The 23846-nt window shown below is 44.3% G+C and overlaps 1 protein-coding gene across 2 annotated transcripts in view; it reads left to right on the top strand.

Annotated features, from left to right (window-relative positions):
* The window catches only part of FBH1 (F-box DNA helicase 1), a 719176-nt gene extending 696769 nt beyond the window's left edge, over positions 1–22407 (top strand). Inside the window, exons 21-22 of one of the 2 annotated variants that reach the window (XM_085653565.1) lie at positions 12488–12684; positions 20368–22407. In XM_085653565.1, the coding sequence (XP_085509691.1) occupies positions 12488–12652 (165 nt within the window). In that variant the 3' untranslated portion in view covers positions 12653–12684; positions 20368–22407. The remainder of the gene's footprint in view (positions 1–12487; positions 12685–20367) is intronic. The other variant, XM_085653566.1, reaches the window with a different exon arrangement.
* Positions 22408–23846: the final 1439 nt, after the last annotated feature.

Genomic DNA, 23846 nt, shown 5'->3' with positions numbered 1-23846 from the left:
AACCACCAAGTCTGCAGCCTCTGTTTGCAGAGGGACCACAGCACAGAGGGCTGTGAAGCATACACTGAATTCAATCCGAAGATGCTTCGAGTCCGAGAGAAGCAGAGGCAGGCCCAGAAGAGCATTTCTTCACTGAGGGAGGTGCGGTGTGAAAAAGGATTACATCACAGAAGGAGCCGAAAGAACAGGCTTCGATTCCAAGGCATAGACCATCTATGTCGACCCGGAACAGGTGCAGACAAAACACAAAGAAAAGTGAGGACAGGTAACGCATAAAAAACGGGTTAACCGAGCTGAGGCCTTGAGACCTGAAACCCTTGAAAATTGCCTCAGTGTCAAACCTCTTTTCAACCATAGGTAAGTAGAAAAAGAAAGAACCCCCACGACTCCCACACCAAGGACACCGCAGGCGGGCGCTCCTCTAAAAAAACATCGGCATGGGCAGACAACGGAGAGCAGGAGAGGATGAGGCAGCCAGCAGCTAAAACATGAAGAAAAGTCAGTCTCGTGGGTTTGACGCCGAAGAGTGAGTGCTCAAGGTCGAGCAGAAAAAGAGGTGACTCGAAACTAAGATGGGAATGATACTCTAGAAGAAGAAAGATTTCAGCACCTCCCTTTGGGAATTATGTAGAAATTGTTGATGGAAAAGTACCAGAAGGACATGGGGACGGTTGACCTTGAGCCACCAGTAACACCCTGAGCCCCAGGAGGAAGAATAACACAAAATGTTCTATGAGTAAGAGGACCCTGAGTCTCAGGGACTGTTCCATGATACTGAGGACATGGAAGATCAGTGGCAGGATCTTCTACGGCAACTCTGCGGAAGAAGGAGTCAACGCATATTCGTCGAGGCCTTCACCTTAGGAAGGTATTGCCATGTATAACATATGGTGAAAAGAGCAGTAGACAAATATGGGACACAGCTAGCGGAGGAAATGACACAAACGCGTTTCCTGCTTGAAAATCTTCTTCCTTGTCAAGGCAATTACCAATACCCGCCACTGCTACCCAGTATTTTAGACAAGGGAAGGGACATGTTCAAGGAACTGATGACCTGCAAACCTGTAACACGAAGAGTGCAAAAGAAATACAAATACTCTTTAAGGACCCAGCTACTTATGAGGCAACATTCCAACAGACTTGATCATCGTGGCCACTGCAAGGAAAAGAGCCAATGTACCAGCATCATCAGGGCCACCTCCTGAAAAGGAGAGCAAAAAGATCAACATGGTGGGGAGAACTTTTTAAAGAGGTGCTGTGAATAAATGGTGTATCGCCAACTCCAGTGCTTTGCTCAGTAGGTACATCCACCAGCACTGGAAAGAAGTCAATCAATCAATCAGGACATTTGTAGAGCGCGCTACTCACCCGCAAGGGTCTCAAGGCGCTGGGAGGGGGGTGCCGCTACTGCTCGAAAAGCCAGGTCTTGAGGTGCTTCCTGAAGGAGAGATGGTCCTGGGTCAGTCGAAGGGGGGTGGGGAGGGAGTTCCACGTCTTGGCCGCCAGGTAGGAGAAAGATCTTCCTCCGGTGGTGGTTCTGCGAATCCATGGGACGTGGCGAGGGCGAGGCTGGCGGAGCGGAGCTGGCGGGTAGGTGTGTAGAACGTGAGGCGGGTATTGAGGTATTCGGGGCCCGCGTCGTGGAGAGCCTTGTGTGCGTGGGTGAGGAGTCTGAAGGTGATCCTCTTGCTGACGGTGAGCCAGTGCAGGTCTCTCAGGTCAGCAGAGATGTGGCTGTGTCGGGGAATGTCCAGGATGAGTCGTGCAGCTGCGTTCTGAATGCGCTGGAGTCTTTGCTGTAGTTTGGCGGTGGTCCCAGCGTAGAGGGCGTTCCCGTAGTCCAGTCAGCTGGTGACGAGGGCCTGGGTGACTGTCTTCCTGGTTCCAGTGGGGATCCACCGGAAGATCTTTCGGAGCATGCAGAGGGTGTTGAAGCAGGAAGATGTAACGGCGTTGACTTGCTTGGTCATCGTGAGGGAGGAGTCAAGGATGAAACCCAGGTTGCGTGCGTTGTCCGTGGGCTTGGGGGCGGTGCCCAGAGCAGGGGGCCTCCAGGAGTCGTCCCAGGCGGAGGGGGATGATCCGAGGATCAGGGCTTCCGTTTTGTCTGAGTTCAGTTTCAGACGGCTGAGCTTCATCCATTCCGCGACGTCTTTCATTCCTTCCTGGAAGCTGGCTCTGGCGGGGTCGTTGGTGAGGGAGAGGATCAGTTGGGTGTCATCGGCGTAGGAGATGATGTTGAGGTTGTGTTTGCGTGCGATGGCTGCGAGGGGGCTCATGTAGACATTGAAGAGGGTGGGGCTGAGCGAGGATCCTTGGGGTACGCCGCAGATGATCTTGGTGGCCGCTGCGTGGAAGGGCGGGAGACGGACTCTCTGAGTTCTGGCGGAGAGGAAGGAGGTGATCCATTCCAGGGCCTTCCCTTGGATCCCAGCGTGGTGGAGGCGGGTGGTCAGGGTGCGATGGCAGACAGTGTTGAATGCGGCCGACAAGTCGAGGAGGATGAGGGCGTCAGTTTCACCGTTGTCAAGCAGGGTCCTGATTTCGTCGGTGGCTGCGATGAGGGCGGTCTCGGTGCTGTGGTTCGCTCGGAATCCGGACTGCGATGGGTCGAGGGGGCCGTTCGTCTCGAGGAAGGTGGTCAGCTGTTTGTTGACGGTTTTCTCGATGACTTTAGCTGGGAAGGGGAGGAGCAAGATGGGACGGAAGTTCTTGAGGTCTGTGGGGTCCGCGGTGGGTTTCTTCAGGAGGGCGCTGATCTCTGCATGCTTCCAGCTCTCCTGGAATGTGGCGGATGTGAAGGAGTTGTTAATGATGTCCCGGAGATGGGGTGCGATGATGGAGTCTGCTTTGTTGAATATGTGGTGTGGGCAGGGGTCGGCTGGGGAGCCGGAGTGGATGGTGTTCATCATGAGGGTGGTGTCTTCCCTGCTGAAGTGGGAGAACTGCTAAAACACCTTTGTAAGAAACTGGCTCTATATATACTGCCCCAAAGTGAAGTACAGTGTGTATAGAGTCCAAGAGTCTCCAGAGGTTTGGCAGAGGTTAAAGTTAGATAGAACCTTACTCTCTAAAGTGGTAGCTTGGTTGAGCAGTAAGACAGTATCAGAGGACAGTGTAAAGCACTTGATGTACGCACTCAGTCAGCAAATGGTCTCCCACACTCAAGAACTGAACTCTAGGCCAATTGTTTTGTATAAAAAATATACTGTTTTATTTCTAGAACCAAGCAAGCCTGGTACAGGTAAACATATAAATACTTTGCAGTAGTAATTGACTTGTTTGAACACAGTTCAGAATTGCAGTATAACTGGTACTGGTTTTGATTACAGGTTTAAGAAAGCAGTTTGCAACACATTGCAGGTATAGTACATTCAATTGAATGGGCTTTTTAAGTAAAATGCAGTTAATTACTTTTCGGATTACTTTTCTAACCACAGGACTGGATCCTAGATTCAACCCTGGGACATTTCCTGAAAACAGGTGAGTAAATGCGTTTTGGTTAAAGGTATGATTTATAAGGAATAATATTGTATTTCAAAAGTTGACACTTAGAAACTTTTTCACATAGAATCACCAATGTTATCCTATGGGAGGAACGTATAGTTTCTTACCTGTCGGTGTAGTTTGCAGCTTGAAGACTTTCTGGATTCACTATGCTGTGCATTATTCCGCCATCTTGTGGTTGGGTCCGGAATCCTAGTATTTTCTCTCTTTTTTTTCCATTGGGGACCAGTTGCTGAAAGCAGCAATTGGTCTGGGGAAAGTCACAAAGGCGGCATGCCTTTGAAGCTTCCCCTTCGTGAACCCTGCCCATCCTGGGGGAGGAGGCTTGGCACTTCGTCCCAGGATGTGCATTGTTTCAGGCCCCTGAGAGCAGCAAGATCTCGACCCTAGGGTCCAAAAACAGGTCTGGTGGTGGTAGCCTGTGCAGCCACTCAGTCAGGTCACTGGGAGTTGGTCGAGTTTTGTGGGGCATCTCTAAGATGCCCTTCTGTCATGCATTTTACATTAAATCCCACAATGGCATCAGTGTGGGTTTAATGGGCTGAGAAGTTTGATACCAAACTTCTGAGTCTTCAGTGCAGCCATTATGGTGCTGTGGAGTTCGTAATGACAACCTCCCAGCACCATATACTCTTAATGGCAGCACAGCACTTACAGGGCCCAGGAATGGACCTGGGCACTGTAGGGGTACAGGGCTCATGCACCTGTACCCTCACCACTGGCATAGGGAACCCCGCTAGAGGGGTGACTGATGTATGCCAGGGCAGTGGTTTGTGGGCATGGCACACAGGGATGTGTGCCATGTCGTCTCTTTGTTTGGTTCTGCACCCAGACACTTTGCCTGCAAAGGCAGTGTGTGTGTGCCAGGGTACAGGGCCTCTAAGGGTGGCACAATAAGTGCTGCAGCCCTTAGGGGCCTTCTCTGGTCACAGTGCCCTGGGTACCTATGGTACCATTTACCAGGGGCTGACATGTGGCCAGAGATGCCAATTGGGTTTAGGCTTTAATGTAATTTTAGGGAAGGAACTCAGGCCCTGGGTACCTGATTGGCAGGAGCCCAGGGCACACTCAGTCAAAGTACATCAGCAATTCAGCAAAAGGTGGGGGCATACCATGCAAGAAAGAGGGCACATTCTCACAATAGTGAACCACACATTGTGCTTTTTAAATTATTACTTCCCTTTTCCAACGCTACCATAAGAAGCTATATGCCTTCATACTTTAATAGTAGAATTTTCTTATTGACTTTAATATTTTATATGAAACGGAGTGCTTGGATGGGGGCATTCGAGGCAGTTGTGGCTGTTTATGTATTTAGAATATGTGAAATTAACTGGGCTGCTTTCAGATGCACGTCACCTCCCTCCCTCTTTCCACAACACCCTTTCGCTCACCAAAACTGCAGCACTTTCAAACTCAAACGCACATTTAGGTCACCTCTGACTCTGGGCAATCAATGATGCAGCATATTTTCCATTTCGATTGGAAAGCCCCCTAACGACTTTATATGGCATTAGTAATTTCAGGCAGCTGGCCACCTGTATTGTGTTCCTTGTCCTGCCCAACAAATAAGCGATATGACGTGGCCAGTGCTGGCCACATAATAGCACTTTTTTCATTTACTTTTAACCTTGCGGAGCAGCAGATATACTGCTATACAACATGGCTGAAAGACATTGACATTGACAATGCCAATAGATCTCGCATTGCTGAGACCTAAAAGTTTTGCCAGTGTTTGTTTTTAGTGAAGTCATGTACATTTTATGGCTATAACAAACAAGTCTGCTCTTCTTTGATGTTGTTTCCTGGTGTAAGAGCCTGGATCTGAGCTGCTGCTTCTTTTTAGAGTGGGCCTGAGTGTGGCATTGTATTCACTTTATATAAAACACGGGTATGTCACTCGCTTTGCCCAGCACTCACCCATTTCAGCTCAGTGGGAAGAGATTACTCCACACATTTATTTATTTTGATATATTTATAAAGCTTTATATAGCTCGAACTAGACCATGGGAGGGTATCAGAGCGCTTTACAAATGTTACATCTAAAAAGAAGCATTTGCAATGCAATGGGTCTTGCATTTACTCGAGTTTCAGCTATTGGCATTGTAAATGACAATGCCTATTATTTATGTTTTGATTTTTAAAACATAAATACAAATATTGTCATTTACAATGCTAATAGCTTAAACTCTCGCAAATGCAAGACCGAAGTCAGGCGAAGTAATAAAACCCCTAAGCTGGCCTGGCTGCCACTGCTCTGTCGCTGCCTTTGCGCCTGGGCGCCGTCCCTGCCTTGCGGCTCCTTTTCCAACCCATTCTGGCTCTGCTAATGTCCGCTGCTGCCCTCTGTTATTTCACCCAAAGCAAAGACCCGGCAGCATCGCTCCCAGCGTCATTTTTAGGTCGAGCCTAGTGGCAGCACGCATGCACTACTCGCTCTGCTAGTCATGCTGTAATAGAGTATGCAGTGGAAGCCCCGCCTACTCTCCACCCATATTTTTCATTGGTTTGTGTCATTGTCCTTCGTAAACGCTGGCTTCTGATTCATTATGAGGCTTGTTAGTCCCTCCTTGCTACTGCCTTGTCTCCATTTGTGACCGCCCATAAGGACTGAACCTTTTACTTGCCTCGTTACACAGACTGCTTTATCTAGTGAGTGAGCACAATCTTTGTTATTGACACTGAAAGGGACAATGGCGGCTGCTTTTTTGTTGTATTTACATGCTGAGTGTGGCGCCCTCTTTAGGGACACCGCTCTCTGTTTATTATTATTTTTTTACTAGTGAAAATGCTTGTTGATTAGAAGTGTTGGAGAAACTGTCTGCCAGTCTCCCCACCTCTTGGCTGTGATTGGTCCCTACCTGCCGATGTTGGCGGGGCTCTGCGGACATCATTTGTCTTCTGTGGCTCGGACAATGACGAAAGGTTTGCTACTTCAAAGCGCGTGCGCCGCTGCAATCCGTGGAGCCGCAAACATGGTGAGGGGCTTCAGGCCAGTGCAGGTCTTAGCTGCCTGGGGGTCAGACGAGTCAAAGGGTGAGGGAAGGGTGATGTAGTGCAGCGAGGCTACGGTCGTCCTGTGAATCACAGACGCTTCAAATACTCCCTATAAGGAAGCACCGCACTCGGAAATGCATGGATTTTATAACTGATTTCACCTTGCATTCATTGTTAAAATTACATTTTGATCAGAGTAGAAAATACCAGCTGTTGGTGATTTTCTTCATTTTCGTACTGGCCTCGACATTAAAATACCAGTAATACATTCAAACAAGCATTTTGAATGCAATGTATTTCACATTTACGCGAGTTTTAGCTATTTTCATTGTAAATGACAATGCCTTTTATTTATGTTTTGAAAACCAAAATATATAAATAAAAGGCATTGTCATTTACAATGGCAATAGCTAAAACTAGCATACATGCCAGACCTATTACATTGCAAATGCTTGTTTAAAATAAAAGTACCAATGATATAGGCCAGTAATTTTCCTGTTTAGACCGATTAAGTAGTGGTTTCTTAAGAACCCCAAAAACTCAAAAAGAGCAACAATATCTACGGCCCCTCTTAAGGGGGCCTATTCTTGTCAGAGAGACTAATCAATATCAAATACCTTGCCTGCAATGGTATTCTGTCAGAGTCTGTGCAACAAAATAACTGCCTACAGGCATTACAACAGTGCAATACCAATCCACTTGTAAAGGGCCATTGGCTTTCACAATAACTAAGCCTTCTTACAAAACCTCCTGCAATCAACACATCAGACTTATAGTCTTTATTATTTGTATATCATCATGACAAAATCTCAGTCACACTGTATTGAGACTAAACTCCCACACAAAAACAACCTTCAGTGATTCTCTCACAAAAGTATAACTATGTGGAAAATGACAGTTGGCAAAGAAAAGTATACAACCTCTCTTAAAAGGGCCTTATGAGAATTGTCATATGAAAATGTTTTACCCCCGGGTCTGTCACACCGGGAATACACTAAAAAATATCTTGCTTAGTAGTATAGTCTAGATTCTGTGTAATAATGTAGCTGTTTAATGACTTTAGCATTGTATTATGAATATGTCCTTAAAAGCCTATTCGCTTTAGCACTGACCTTTCACAAAAGTAAGTCGTGCCTAATGCCTTTGCCATAATAAATATATCCGATTTATTGGATCAAACTTAACTTTTTCCCTGTGAACCATTCATGTCTATCACCTTTGTCATTGACTGAACCAATTCAGGGTTACGATATTGACCGTACGTTTTCCCACAAGGTAAGAATTCTAAAAATACTGCCGTACAAAATTACAGGAAGAAAAACGCTATACAAGCCCGCCTAAAAGGACCTAACCAGGATTATCACAGTGCACATTGTCAATCCACAGCCTTTTTCAAAGGTGTTAACCAATACCAAAACCCTTGATTTATGTTGAAATCTGTGAGATTGCATTTAACAAAACATCTGTGTACAGGCTTTACCACAATGTACTAACAATCCACCCTTACAGGCCTATTACCTTTAACATATGCTTTTCATAATAAATAAGTCAGGCCTTCCTTTGTTATAACTTTTCCTAAAAACAGTTTTGCAGCTTGAATCTTTTTTGGATTCACATACTGTGCATTATTTCGAATCTGGTGATTGGGTCCAGAATCGTCCTGTTCTATCTTTCAGGGACCTGGAACTGTCGAAAAATGAGGAAAACTTCAAAGAAGCCTAAGTGGCTAAGGGGGTCGGGCAGACATCGAAGAGAGCGTGGTCGGCTTTGAAAGAAATGAGATGCCGAAAAAGCCATTGAAAGCCTAGAGCACTAAAGGTGTGTGTGATGCCACAACCCTTGTTAGTCCGAGGTCAAAACATAAATACACTACTGTGTACAATCCTCAGACTCTGGCTCGACTCCGAAAGGGGATCGGTCCCATTGGAGTGAAAGGAAACCCTGAAAAGAAAGTCTCCAGCGATGCTGAACAATTTGTGTCAGAAGTCGAGAATAAGAAATGTCGCCCAAAGCAGAGATGAAGTCATTGCTACAAAAAAAGAGGAATTTAACAATTCCCTCAAGGGCTTCAGCAAGGACCGAGAAGAGTAAGAGATTGGAGGACGAACAGACAGAAGTTGAACCTCCTACAATACCTGAACCTCAAGTAGAAGAGCAGTATTTCTATGATGAGGAAAAGTATGGACAGGGCATCTTCAAGGACTCAGTGCCAACAGAAGGGGATGACAAGATGTAGACACACACTCACCAGAAGAAGGCCTGGATTTGTACCCTTAAGGTTACACCTCCAGAACACATTGCTGTATGCAATGCTGTCACTAAGAGGGCAGCAGATACATACAGAGTTCACCGAGAAGAGGAACAAACGTAATCATGCTAGACCCGGGGAAGAAAGCCTTTAAAGCCTCCTCTACTGCTGTCACACCCAGGGTAGGCAAAATAGAGGTACTCCTCACAAAATCTGCGCTAGATGCAGCGGGCTGTGCACGAGTACCATCCTTAGGAGACATGCCCGGTTAACAGTATCAGGGTTCAAACAAGCGGTACAGTCATCCATTATCAGTATGCTCTTTACGGGGGGAATACCAGCACCAAATAGAAAAGGAGACAGCTAATGCCATGGGGGTAGGGTGTGTGTGGTTTAAAGTCCTTTAAAGAGGGGCCACCCTTATCAGGAGAGATTGGTGGTGAGGGTGGAGGGTTCAGGCAAATATTCCTCAAGCCACATTCACACCATAGACCAGCGCACAGAGCACAGCCACGCAGTACAATACTCCATGAAGCCAAAACGGCCCTTTCGAAGCACAGGCAGCAAAAGGGCATGACACTAAGGGTCAGACCATCAACAAAATGAATTGCAAATAAAAGGCCACTGACACACAAGGAAGGAGGCCGGGTAGGAGGCTTCCCCCAGGGGTGGAGAGAAATCACCTTCGACAAATCGGTACTCAACATCATTAGATATGTTTATTTCATGGAGCTAGAATGCAAACCACTGACTATAAAACAAACAAGCATTGGCATAGCCACTAGGTCTCGCCTTTGGGACCTTATAAGTGTTTAGCCATTCAGCACATTATCCTGAGTGGTTCAATTATATTAAGCCGAAATTGGAATGTGTAGTAGCTCGTGGGGCAGTGTCGGGTAGCTTGCAGTGGTGAAGGGGAAGCCAAGGGATGCTTGCAGATGTGAGGAACGTGCGAAAGCTTGCGGCATTGGGAGCAGTGTCATTCCCAAAAAGAAAAACAAATGCAGATCTGGGAGCGTCTGCAGCACAGTCCCCCTTGTGTACCTCTGATTAAGTGTTTTCCTCCTCTTGTGTTTCCAAGACAGAGGTGGGCACAAAAGAGCTAGCTTTTCACCCCAGGTAGCTAGATTGACACCTCATTGAGATTAGATCACTTGCAGGCAAGTCTCTGCTCCTGCTATTGGTCTCAGGCGCCATCTGAAAAAAACTAAGGCAGAAGCCAGTGCCGCATTTCACTTCAGGCCGCATCAGGCTAGAACAGCAGAGCGCAGAAGGAGAGACTGAGCACCAGGACAGCAAACCAGTCAACTGCACAGATAAATCAATTACTAGTTAAGTGAGAAACCCTACAACACAAAGCAAATAAAACCAGCAATGGCATTCGCCTTGTTCACAGCCACACGAACGTCATTACTCACATGCATCAGGTGCCCCAAGAACAGTGCTACATGTTTTAAATGTGCCATACGCTGCATACAGGGAGGATGTAAGCACGTGTCAACCCGCAACAGCTGCGGCATTTCGATTTTATTTATTTTTGTGATTTTACAAAGCGCTTTACCAGAGACGTTACCAAACAATCACAACAGGAGCACATTAGAAATACAAACTTGCATGAGTGTAAGTGGGAGGAAGGATGTACATGACTTCAGGTCCTAAACAGTGAACGCAGGAGTCTCGTAGAGATGTAACATTGGAAAAATAAAAGCAGACATTCAAGAGCGAGCAAAAGGAATTTGTGCTGGCATCCACCTTGCGGGAGCGAGCAGCGGTGCGTGGGCCATCTGTTTTCAATTCGAGTGGACAAGCATGAGGGCTTGAAAAGAGCTGACCAATTTCTAAAGGTCATCCCCTATAGCAGCGCATGCGCGCTGCCTAGGCGAGACCTAAAAAGGGAATTTCCAAACTAGCGGAACTAATTTGTTCAGAACAAGAGGTGAAAGAGCTGACAAATGGCATCACCAGCATATCGTCATATTTAATTCAAGTCTACTGCTTTGAGTATAAGCTTTCCATCAAGGCAAAATGTCTAATACAAGCACTGTTTTTCACTGGAAACATACAAAGTGTGCCCAATCAAATGCTTTAGTTAACGGAATCACCATTTAAGAGGAGCCAAAGCTCAACTGTAGTAGTGCTTCTTAAAATTCTGGGTCTGTTGATCACCATATTTTCTTTAATACAATAGTTTGAAAAAAATACAGACCTTAAACATTGTTCATCTAACATTTGGTGTCAGGAGTTGGGGAGTGCAAGCTTTGAAAACCCCCAATTGAGGGTGAAGGGGCTGCAGCACATTCCGCTAGCCCTACAGTTAGAACATAATGGGCTTTGGACTACCCACTGATAGCTGCAATGATTGTGACTGTGGTAAGCTTGAGGTCATCTTAGTCTTTTTCAGATGGAACTGAGGACCCCTGAAATCTCTTCTAATGATGACCAGAAGCCAATAGCCAACCAACAAAAGCCAAGTGTTTCGAATCTGAGACATTTGATAAGCCTAAGAGATGTGGAAACCATGATTCGAATTGCGAGGGGAAGTAGTTCTCCTTTCTAAGGCAATCCAGCTTTTTTAAACAAAATGATGGATAGAGAGAAGTTGCAGACTAAGACAGCACTGTTCTCCTGTTCACAGCCTCCTCACATACTCTTGCTTATCTGGGCATTGTACTATCAAATGCTCATTCAGCACACCAAAGAAACCTGCAAATAGGGGGGAGCGTTGGCCACTAAAAGAGTAGTGGTTGGAAGGAGGGAGGCGGTTGAGAATGCAACACTGGTACTCCCCTGCTTCTTTGGCCCAGAGCTCTCCTTGATAGATGGATAGCTTTATAGTATTTGTCATCAAGACAACATTGTTTTGAAGATTGCCTCCTTTTTTCCAAACCCTTTTTAGTTAATAACAGAGTTCTTTATGTTTTATACTCGATGATGGCACAGTAATTCTGTTTATAGCATACAACAGGCTTGAAGAAATGTTATCCTATCTACCTGCAGCCAGTCCTTTAAGACCAGATAGCTTGTTAAGGTTGCTGCCTCTATTCTGCAGTGCATGCTTGTGCAATAAAGTCCAAAGCGACCTAATTGACCGTCCATCCCAATGTGTTTCTTAAGAGCATCCGCGAAGACGACACTAATGTATTTTTTCTAACATTTTCCCCTTGATTGGCTCTAGATTTGTGTGTACATTGGTTAAGCTTTCCCTGATCTTCTTTTGTTGGAATTTTCTATAAAGTTATCCTGCTACTTGTTATCTTCTAATAACCTATTTGATTGCTATGAATTTTGTTTCGACCAATGTGGAACTAACCTGGAGTGGATGTACCACCATGTCAACTAATGTATTAGTAGTCCTGGATATTCCTTCTTCCAAACAATTTACAGACCAGCTTTGCTGCCCAGATCGGTTCTCACCTAAGCAGAGAGAAAGTGGACTGAGTGTGGTGCTGATGACCAGGTGAGGTGAAGAGGACTGTCTTTGCACAGGTGGGGCCATGCTTGCGACTTGCATTAAAATGTAAGCTGCTTTTAACCTGGGCATAAGGCACTCGTGTCCTCTGACCTCTCAGCCCAGATACCCAACAAATCTCGAGATCGGAGAATTAACAGCAGAAGACATCATTAAGAGCAGTGAAAAGCATTCCATGGAAAACTTACTAAAACTGGTTTATGTTGCGTGACTCTTTACACAGCTTACTCAAGCGTCTTATCTTCGTATGTGTTGGTGTTTTTCAGATTGGCATCCAGAATGACGCCTATCTGTGCCCTTCCTGTATTGAGCAACGTCTTGGTCCATATACCTACCTAACAGCAGAATCCTCGCTAGTAAAATCCATGACGTACACCATCGAAGATGTGGAAATGTCAAGCCAACGTCTTTTGCTGTTGCAGGTTATATGATAACTGTGGGAAAAATTCAGCTTCTAAACTTGGTATATATTTTTTTTTATACTTTTCACAACTCTTTCCAAGGATTTTGTATTGCTTTATTAATTTGAATTTCAATTAAATAACAAATACTTGAAGCTGCAGTATTTGTATGTATTTTGTTCATGTTCGATTCATTAAAATCATTCCATGTTTAAAACTGTACATTGCAGTTACACATGAAAAACAGTGGCTCCTACAACCAGGGTAGTATTGCAAATAATTTTAAAAGGATGAAACTGTGTTGTTTCATAAATATAAAAGGTTAAACCATGCCAAAAAGACAGTTCAAATAGCTTTAACACCTTAAGACTTTAAGAGGCAGTGTCCAAGGTTGTGAGCGTAAAGGAGAGCGATGTGCCGAGTGCAAACTTGTAGGTGCTCAGGCCACTGACAACTAGATACATCAGCATGTTTTGGTCTTGGCTGGTACGGGTTTCCTTCCCTCACTAGGTGAAGATCACCAGAAGATGTGATTCAGGGTTGGCGGTCTCCAGAGCACAAGCCGCAAGACCGCATAGAGCGTTGCACATATCCCTTGAGGTTGTCAGTGCTAGGAGCTGACTGCTAAGTGCTGGGCCTGTGTTGTGTGGCCAAGAGCTGTTGTCATCACTTCGATGAGTGAGAGACGAATAGGGCTCGTAAATTTCCCCAGTCTAGCTAGGGTGCTTGGCGTGTTTTCAGTGAAGCACAGATCTGGGGCCTCCCTGCAGCGCTTGGCACCTTTTGACCAAAACAAAGGAAGGAGCAGGTGGTATCGTTGCGTTAATCGCAGAGCCTGCATGAAATTGCCTCCTCTTGATAGGCCTAGGCAGGATTGAAATCTGAATTTGGCAAAGTGATAAGCCTCATACAGAGAATTTTCCTGCAAGCCTGGGTTGAGAGTGCATGTTGAAAATAGGTCTGTGCCTTCCCTGGGTTGTAAGATGCGTCCGGCACCTCGGTCAGGGGCCAGCTCCTAAAGCCCAGCTCCAGCCTCAGCCTTGTTCTCCTGGCTTGCCGGGGGTCAAGTAGAGTTTTCTAAGTTAAAAACGTATCGCGGGCACTAGGAAACACCAAGTGGCCATAGTCAAGGGCCAGGATCAGGAAGCTGCAGTAATAAGTGCCACATCTAAGGAATGCATCATTGTATGCTAAAGACCTCAGCACCCACTCCTTCAATCTACAGAATAGTATTCCTGGCTGCCAACCTTAGTCTAGAATTGTTTCCCACAATCCACATACATAAATCATACCTATGAATAGGTAAATAACCATTATATCAATGCAATTTTAAGTTATCATCCGAACAATACAGATTTATAGATTAATACTAAGGCACTGCTATGGCTTAACCTCAAAAGAAGATTATTTTGTCCTCAAATGTATACATATATGACACAATCAGGGTACAACCGGTCGTGGGTTTCTTGTGTTACAACTCAGGACCTGGCTTGGCAGTTCGAGCTAAACTGTTCCTATTGCAGCAGGGTAAAAACAGATTTGTATATTTCTGGGGCCAAACTGCGATGGCATACATATTTCACACGTTCACCCACATCAATTTTTTTTATTGCCAATAAAAAGGCACGTGGCACACCTCATCCCCACACACAACGACCATAGACTGAAAACACGCACATCTGCAGTTTCTAACTCACCTAAAATATGATATGCTTTTTGCTATAATTGCATTCAAAACCAAGTTATTCCATTCTCATAGAGCACGTTTTACGAACATTGGTTCCATGAAGGCTACGAATGAGGAGAATGGAAAGCTGTCGTAGACATGCATTGTTTACGACAGGACTTAACAGGGTATCAAATCGAGGAGTATGTGCCTCTCAAATAGTTCTCAATGAAGAAACGTCAGATGACACCCTTCATATCTTCCTCACTTATTAGTTTTCGATCCTTCAAGAAACGCAGATTGGAAGCCCTGGCATTGCTCACCCACGATGTACAAAAATACCCATTGCAATGTTAAGAAATGCATTTTGTTGAAGGTCTTTTCGGAATGCAGCGACAGTGACTGAAATTAGAATCTTTTGACTTTCATTAACTCTCATGACTAGATTGTTGATAAAACAGAGGAATTAGGCTGGTCTGTGCCTACAGAATTGCCATATAGATTTGCAGTACTTGTCACATAGTATACCACTTGACCTGCAGATTTCAGCAAAAAAATGTGTTTCTAGCTCAACTGGATCAAAACAATAACGTCAGAGAATATGCTGCATAACGCTGCATAATGTCTTTTTTTACCCCACACAGTTTAGATAACTTAGCCCCTTAACTCGGTCTTTTGTTGCTTTGAAAATAGCAAAGTGATTTGGGGACTGTCATTATGATGAAGAAACCCATATTTCACAGGAACCTTTGAAATATTTTCGCTATTTCACGGATCTATATGAAGTTTTTATACCACTGTATTTTGTGCAATAAAAACACGTAAACATAATGACTTGTATATCTTTTTAACTATCTATCTCTCTATCTGTTTATCTATCTATGTTTCTTATGAAACAAGAGTTTCATCACAACAATAGCTCTTAAACCCCACTGCAGAGTTTTTACCATTGTCAGGGCTACTAGGATTATGCAACACCTTTATCTAAATTATGCAGCAAAAAGCGAAAATTATGGGGGGGCATTTACTGGCAGTATTATGTTCATTCATTTGAGCTTGAAACAATATTTGTTGTGAAATCTGCAAACTGTGGCTAATCCACAGAGCTGCATATAAGCGCCACCCATACATGCTGACATCAGTTCCTGCCATTCCGTGCCTGCAGACGTGGATCTGGAGCTTCTCCCTGGTCTTTTGACAAGAGTTTTCCTCACCAATTATTCAGTGTGCCAGGGAAATATCACCCCTAAAATAACAGGTTTCCAACCATGCATGAATGTCACAAGCAAAGGTCTGTGACGTAGCCGCATAAAGTCTAATTGTGGTGACCGAGGTCGGACCACGACTCCAGGGCCTGTGGCGACTGAGGTTAGATGAACGCAAAAGCAATTCAGGAATGCAAAGCCAAACTCTACATATCTAAACACAAGAAGCCTCCATGCCGTGACCGGTCGAAGTCAAAAGGAAGGCCATTCACACGGCAGGTTCTTGTCGAAGTCGTTGGGTAAGTGGTAGAAGAAACATTTTAAATGTACGAGGGAAACTGCACCTTTCTGTCACTCTTGAACTCCATTAGAGCCGATTCTGTCCCTGGTCTGGTGCACCCTGACCCTCAAGGTCCTTTGGCGACATTGCAGCAGGTCTGTGCCTGTGGATATATAGGGAGGCTATGCTGCCGATACTCAACACTTCTGCTGGTATGCCTTCGGGCCCCAAGCATTCGTAGGGGCCTCCAGTCCACCTACCGCCAGCAGGAGAGCCTTCCACGTCGTCTGGGCCTCTTGGATCCATATCAGGTCCAACACTAACTTCGGTGACTGCTTCGGCGGGGCGCCACCAACTTTTCTAGTCCTGTTACCATCAACGCCGATGCAGACATCATCTTTGCCGGAGGAGTATGTACAGCCCACAGTCTTATCTGACTTTGAACTGAATCCACCACAACCTCAGAAGTCGTGCCCTGTACCAAATTGCATGCAACCTCTAGCTGATCCTTCTGACATAGATACTTTTGTGTACCTTACGGTAGGGCTCAGACTTTACATAACCTATTTAGCATGGATTCTGATAACTAGGAGGAAGGCGGCAATTATATTCCTCAGTATGACGGTAACAATTGGTACGTGGAGTTACCGGATGCCAGTGGGCTTACACTTCGCCTTGTATCCCCCCAAGTCCTGCTATAGAAAAAAGAGCTTCTTTTGCTGTCATTATGTGAAGGGCAGCTAAAGCACAAGTCTTTAAACTGCCAAGCATGAAGGTTAAATCTAATTGTTAGAACCCCTTTCCATAGGGTATTGAGGCAAGCAGGAGAAACTGAGCCCAACTGTGGTGGCTGAGGCTTTTACTCCTGCTGCGCCGGGATCCGAGCTTCTATGGGTCCTGAGCAAGTGGTCCACCTACGCCTTCAGCACTTGGCTATCAGTGTTCAGGCAGGTTGAGCAGTCCGAGGCTTCTCAGGGGAGTGGGCGATGTTGGTGCCCATTGAGATATTTGCTTTTCTGAAAACAAAAGTAGTATTTATATACAAACACATAGTGAAATACGACATACACAAACAATATCCACAGCCCTCAGAATTGCCAACACTAGCGCTGTCCGGGCAGTATCCTGGGTCCCACTTCCCTGGCTACAGGCAGTAGTTAATCTTTATGTATGAGTGGTAACATTCAGGTGAGACCCAGTGATAAATCAGAGTCTTAAAAGTCCCACTATGGCTTTCTAGAAGTCAAAGTGGTCCAACGCTGTAGCACTATATGGTAGAGCAATTTCCTCCTGGTCTCTCTGGCCCAGCGATCTGACTTACCTGCTCCCACTGGGGTTGCTATACAGAAGACCCAGGGAGTGTTCAGCTCTCTGGTGTCACAGTACACTGGAGTGGAAGCTGGTGATGAACGGTACTCTTTTTGTTGCGGCCAAAGGCGTCTGGTGATCTGCAGCGCTCCTTGGATGATGCAGTAAGTTCCTCTGACCCCACTGGCAGATCTGGGGTGACCATGCTTCCGATGCTTCAGTCAGGACTCTGAATGCACTGATCAGCATTTGCTGTTCCTTGTCATCACATGCTGTACACGGCAATAGTCTTCTCTCTTGGTACACCAGGTCACCAATTTTGGCCAACACAAGGGCAGTCGACCCGAACGTTGCACTAGCAGTTATATCTTCATGGCAGACCCCTCTGGCATATGGGGTCACTAACTTTGGCAAGCAAACGGTCAAAATACCAGATTGGTGTTGTAGCCATTATATCGTCATGGCAGCCCCTCTTGACTTGGGTCAGCACATGGGTGGACAAGCCTATTGATGCAGCAATTATCTCACACCTTGCTTCAGGGAACCCTTCGCCAGGATCCATCACTGGATCTCAATCCCTCCAGGCACTCTCCTTCTCCACACATGGTACTCTAGTCTCAGCAGGCAGGCAGGCAGGCAGATGCTGATTCTCCAGGCACTAGGGAAGATGGTCTTGATTTCCCTGGTAATGTCACCATACCCGCTGGGAGGCTGATCTTTTCCGCATTCAGGAACAGACACAGCAGACTGCTTGATAGCTGGAAATTTGGGAGACTCAAGTCCCTCTTTTCATAATCCATTTCCAGACGCACGTGAGTTAGATTCTCATGCTTTGAAGTTTGTATTGCAGGAGGTTTTTTTGCAGTGCCTACTTATCTGTCCTATGTGTGCCCAGGGAGTAGTCTGTCACAGCAGCAGCGAATTCAACCTTGATAGCCCCACAATACAGGCCATGGGAGTTACTAATGGATCACACCTAAATGTAAGCCTCACTGATATATGCCTAACAAAAGGCTTTAAGGGCCCCCACCCTACTCTTTAGGATTCCCTTATCAGCCCCATCGCCTTCCTATGATGTGCCCATGCCCCCTGACCATTTCAGAATCAAATATCCCGTTTGAAGTGCACAGGGGTGCCTGGCTCTCCTTTCCTCCAGTCTGTGTCCTACCCAGCTCTCAGGAATGTGGCAATCCACAAATCTGTCCAGGGATCTCCTCCACTACCCCATGCCTTCCCAAGGCCCTGGTATCCGATATTGAACCCAAAGGCTTCCATGTATTGTACCATTCCGAGGCACACATATCACAAGACACTCATGCAAACACACTTTGGCTGCTCATATCTACATGCTGACATGATGTTGGCCAAGGGTGAGTTAAGCAGACGGCAGCACAACTTTACATGAGTGGGCCATTATGCCCGCTCCAGTAACATAGGTAAAAAGGCCTGTGCAAACTACTGGTCATTATTAAGAACACATAGTATGCTGCCACCACCATGCTCTTACTATTTAACACCTGGTAAGGCCCTTTACCACAGCAAAAGTAGCATGTTGGGTGCCCCTCTCAGTCTTAATAAGGCCACAATCCATGAGACAGGTCTAGGTCAATGTACACACAAATGATCAGTGTTCACCCATCCAGATATTGGTGCAACTGGGGCACTCAGGCAGGGGTGCAAATCCATCACCATGCAAGGGACTTTTCCAACACAAAAGGTGCCCCTCCCAGTATCTGTCCAGCAGCATTCCCGTGGCTCAATCCAGTTCTGTGCTCCACTACAAAATCTAACCTGTGCAGAGAAATAGAGCATCTCAGCAACTTGGGATTCTCTCCCTTCATAGCCATCAACCACTTCATTGGCTTATGATCCAGTTGCCCTACCAACCTCCTGGCAAACAAGTAAGGGCATAAATTACACAAGACACATATTATAGCTAAGTACTCTTTCTCAATAGCTGCCCAGTTCTGTTTTCTGGGTGTCATACATAACTCCCATCCGGTGTGCAAAAACAATAAAACATGTTAGTGACATGCACGTCAAGAGAAGGAGTCACACCACTTCTTGTGTTTTGAGAGACTTCTTTGAAGAAAAACAACTTGCAAATGTCCAAGCAGAAGACTAGGTGACAGGAGTATGCTAAACGTGAATCTACAGTGTTACACACCACAATATGATGGTTATAGGGTAAGTAACATTTTGCTTATTTTTTATTTATTACACAGCGGTGGTCACCACAGTGTAGTTATAGTTAGGTCGAAGTTTCCATAGTAGGACATCTTTTTGCCTTTCTAACAACTTTGATGCCATTTGACAAATTTTCATGAAACTTTCCATAAAAAAGGTTCTTTCTGGAAGGTTTCATGGGGATCCGTCAACTGAATTACACAATGAGGGTGACGCCTGTGCGGTAGGTAATAAATTTTTTTTTTTAAACTCAATGTTGGTCAGGTGGCATTTGAGATGTCATCAGTGAGGTCATCAATGAGTAATTTAACATTTCATAAGTGATTTAATATTTGAGTTCATAAACAGTTAATAGGGGTGCGCAATTTATAGTTAGCTCTGTAAGTATATATAATCAATTTCATGGGTTTTAGTTTTCTAAACTTTGTTTTTACCTTTTGAACACCCAACTATAATGTCACTTTCACTTTGTTTTTATCTTTAGTACACCCAACTATAACATCACGTTAACCTTTGTGTGTTTTTTAGTGTGTGTGTGTTTGTTTTAGCATGCTGGGCTTTTTACAAATTTCTCCAGCAGTGGGAAAGTTAATATGTGACTTCAAAAAGATATGGCTTTCAACAAAAAATGTCTCATTCGTAAACAGCATAACATAGTATGAAGTACTTGGGGTACCAGTCCTTGAGGGTTTTATAGTTTTGCAAAAAAGACTGCAAATTCAAATGAAGGTTTGCAATTTTTGAAAATGTTTACAGGGTCCAGGCTATAGCTTAATCACTTTGTAATGTGGTCACTGCATTTTGTTAGTGAATGATCCCATGATGTGTTCTGCTGTTGTAATAAAATTTGTCATTTTAATCTTTCATATCTTGCCATACTTCCCCTCTTTAATTCTATAATAATCCATACTATGGATGTACTCATCCCTGCTTGTTAGATTAGCATTTCCATACTATTCTCACAGATAAAACTACCAAAAACATCCATCGTCTTGCTTGTGCCACCTGGCACTTATATGCTTATTGTTTCCTAGTATATGCATGTAGAATACAGAAATATGCACTATATTTAGCTTTTCTATAATATTTTTTTTATTAGGTTTAACGATGTACATCAGATACTTTGCAGTATGGCGGAGAAGAAGGAGATCCAGTATGCTTGGATAAAATTGTGCAACCGATTTTTTTAACTTCCCAAATTATGGTATCTTATTGCCAGTGAAATTCTGCATCAATGGAATGATAGTAAATGAAGAATTATAATGCACAAATGTAAAAACTGAGGCATTATTGCATGGAAAAATACTTCTTTACCTAAATGCTATTGTGAGCAATCTTTTATAATACTTTAAAGTGAAATAAAGTGACACATCACTAATAAGATGTTACAAAAGTCTTGGTATTGCAGCCTATTTAGCACTGCTACCATTGTTCCCAATGACAATAGAAATTTACAATGGGAAGAATCTATCCATGCATATATACTACAGTTGGCGCCCTGTTTTCTACCAGTAAGAGGCAAAGTGGTGAATATGTGAAGGTAAAGTAGGTTACTAAAATCTTGAACACCATCAAAAAGATGCACATAAGCTGCTATTTTGTTGCGGTAAACAGAATCTGAGTAATCCACTGAAATGTGGTAGTGCACCTAGGCAGACATGGTAGATCTGCACTTAAAAGCAGCAACCATTGTTCCTTTGCACGTCAAGAAGCGCCAATGTGTTTCTTTCATTAGTGATTTGTTTGGTGCCATCCACTTTTACATTTGTTTGGGGTGATTCACTGTAATCTGGATGCAATTTTGTACTGCCCTCTAAAACCTCTTTCAACCTATTATCTTTAACACAATTCATATGGTATTGGTCAGTGCCTGAGACATTATGATAACTTGGACACTGAGTGAGTGCTGCAGTAGCTACCATGAACAACACCGGCAGGAAAGAGTTGGTTAACAAGCTGGTTTTGACTATATACTGTCGAGAGTTTATTTACATTATCTTATCATAATGTAGCGTACTGCAGTTATTTAATTTCTGCCTGTTTCTCTACATTTTCATGTCTATATAATTCAATTGAAGAATTAGGGAAGCTCTCAAGCATATTTGGAAATTCTATTAAAAGATCTCCTGCATGAGAAAAGACTGAGGATAAAGTGGGAGCATGCAGCGTCAGGAAAGTAATTCTAGACTTCAACATGAGGTACCACCAGTGACTGTTCTTGACATTGCCCCTAAAACCTTTATATTTTTTCCACTGCTGTGGAGTGTGATGGCAAAATGCCTCTTTGTCAAGGGCACCAAACCCGTAGTACTAACTCTGCATTCAAGTGCAATAGTGGCTACAGACATCAACGGATAAACCAATCAACATGACAGACACCAAGCCAGATCTTCAGAACGATTTAAGCAAGGCATACATTTCCAGTGCATTAATCACTAATTCAGTAGAAGACTAGAGAACCTTCCTGTCCTCTACAGGGAAACGATGTTTTAACAAGAAATAGTATACTTATTGAAAGTCATGTTCTCTGATCTGACTTCTTTTAAAAAAAAGAAAACAATGTTTTATTTGACAAGCACAGTATTTTTAATGTTTCTATTTATTGCCATTTGTAAATATTGTGATGGCCTAAATTGCGTTTAAAAAAAATAGTTTTAACAAGTTTGTTTCTAGATCTAATCTCTTTCAAATTATTCTTCAAGTTGCATACCAGTCAAAATCTATAAAAAAATGTAGAAAAAAAGCTGTATTATAGGATTTACTGCTGTTGTGCCAAAAGACGTTTCCAGACATTCTAACGTTGCTGCTCCTGCTGAAGACCAAAGTAGAGAATATTGCAGCTCTTGTAAGGCTGATGTTTCAGGTTTTCATTTGAATGATGTTAAGATATGTTTTGCTTAGAACTAGCCTGGGAGTAAATAACCTATTTTTGTGTTTATATTTTATTGTTTGTACCTAGGAATTACAAAATATATGATCAGTACCAAAATGCAAATTACTATATATTTATATATGCTGGTTTATACATTTTCTTGAAAACGAAGCTGGATTAAATAGGATCCAAGTTGAGGAATAACCTTTATTCCTAAATACAAAATATTCAGAACTTATTGAAAATAAATGGTATCTTCTCTAATAGTAATGAGTTTCTTGTGTAGTTTGTGACTTTGTGCATCGTTAGGCCACACATGTCCCCCCGTGTGTATTTAAATCACAGCAGTTCAAAGTAAAAACATCAGTAAACAAGAATATTTCCTAATACATTTTTAAACTACAATGAATGTTGTGTAAAAGGGTCAATAAATGTGACAATAATTTCTGGTCTCCATGCACCCCAGATCATGCAGTGTTACTTTGCAGTATTCACTGCAATATATGCTTGCTTTATCTTTTCCCTGTATAGGAGACTGAAATTGGACTAGGGGTTCTAGAAATTTTGAAGTTCCATCAGACCTTAGTTCACGGTTTTCCTTTCAAAGATAAGTAATACCTCTTATATTTAAAAGATTCAAATAAACTCTACCTCCTGTACGTTTTTGTTTAAGTATGTAATGTTCTGATGGATACTTCTGCCTGTGAATTCCTCACCTTTTGAATGCACCCTGCGCCAGCATTCCGCGGGAAAATTCTTTCCTAGGTCTCCCACGTCCATGAGGACGTCACAATGGACCTGCTCCGCTCACGGCACCGTATGACGTCATCGGAGCCACAAAAGGACCTCGTCGGCGTGCTGACGTCAGTTCCCTTTTTTCCGCGCCGTCAACGCTTAACGGTTTTTTCAGGGCTCTCCATTTTCATCATGGAAAACTTTCTATCTCTTAGTTTGTTTCAGAATGGCTACTTTCAGTAAGACCAGATTCAAACCCTGCAGAGAGTGTGGCGGGCACATGTCGATCGCGGACCCGCATGATGACTGCATGTGGTGTTTATCCTCGGACCACGACGTCGAGGAATGCAGGAGCTGCAGGAAAATGAATCCGAAGGCGATCAAAGAACGTGAAGCAAAGTTGTTTATGGCGAAAGCCGAGAAGAGAGGTAGGAAGAGGGCAAAGTCTTCGTCTTCTCACACTTCGAGGTCGAAGAAACACAAGAAATCCAAGAGAAGAAATACCTCTCCTCATCTTTCTTCGAAGGCCAGGGTCTCGAGGTCGAGATCGAGGTCGCCTACTCTAGCTGAGCGACCTCAGAGAATGGACTTTATCTCTCCAACTTCTTCTCCTCAAGCGATACCAGTACCATCTCCGGCTGCGGCGTCACCGGTTTCAGAGGCTTCTTCGCTACATGAAGGTTCACCGGCTCCAGCGATGTCACCGGGTGGGTCCTCTCCAGGCCGTGTGGCTTCACCTGAGCGGGCGCCGTCCCCGGCTCCGCGGGCTCCAGTGCAACCTCAGGTGACTCCCTTACAGGTAGGTATGGATCCATATTCTCCTTTTCCTGCTCCTGGGGCTGACTCTACGCATTTTCTCAATGCGATGTTTGGTTTATTTACCAGAGCCTCGACTCCATCTGGCGCGACTCCGGCTTGGCATTTCCCGGCGCCGCGTTCGTCCACTCCGGCTCCCCGGACTCCTTCAGCTG

This window comes from Triturus cristatus, chromosome 4_1, assembly GCF_964204655.1.
Source record: "Triturus cristatus chromosome 4_1, aTriCri1.1, whole genome shotgun sequence".
NCBI classification, from domain to species: Eukaryota; Metazoa; Chordata; class Amphibia; order Caudata; family Salamandridae; genus Triturus; species Triturus cristatus.
The sequence above is the reverse complement of the archived record's forward strand: the minus strand, read 5'-3'. Positions and strand labels throughout refer to the sequence as shown.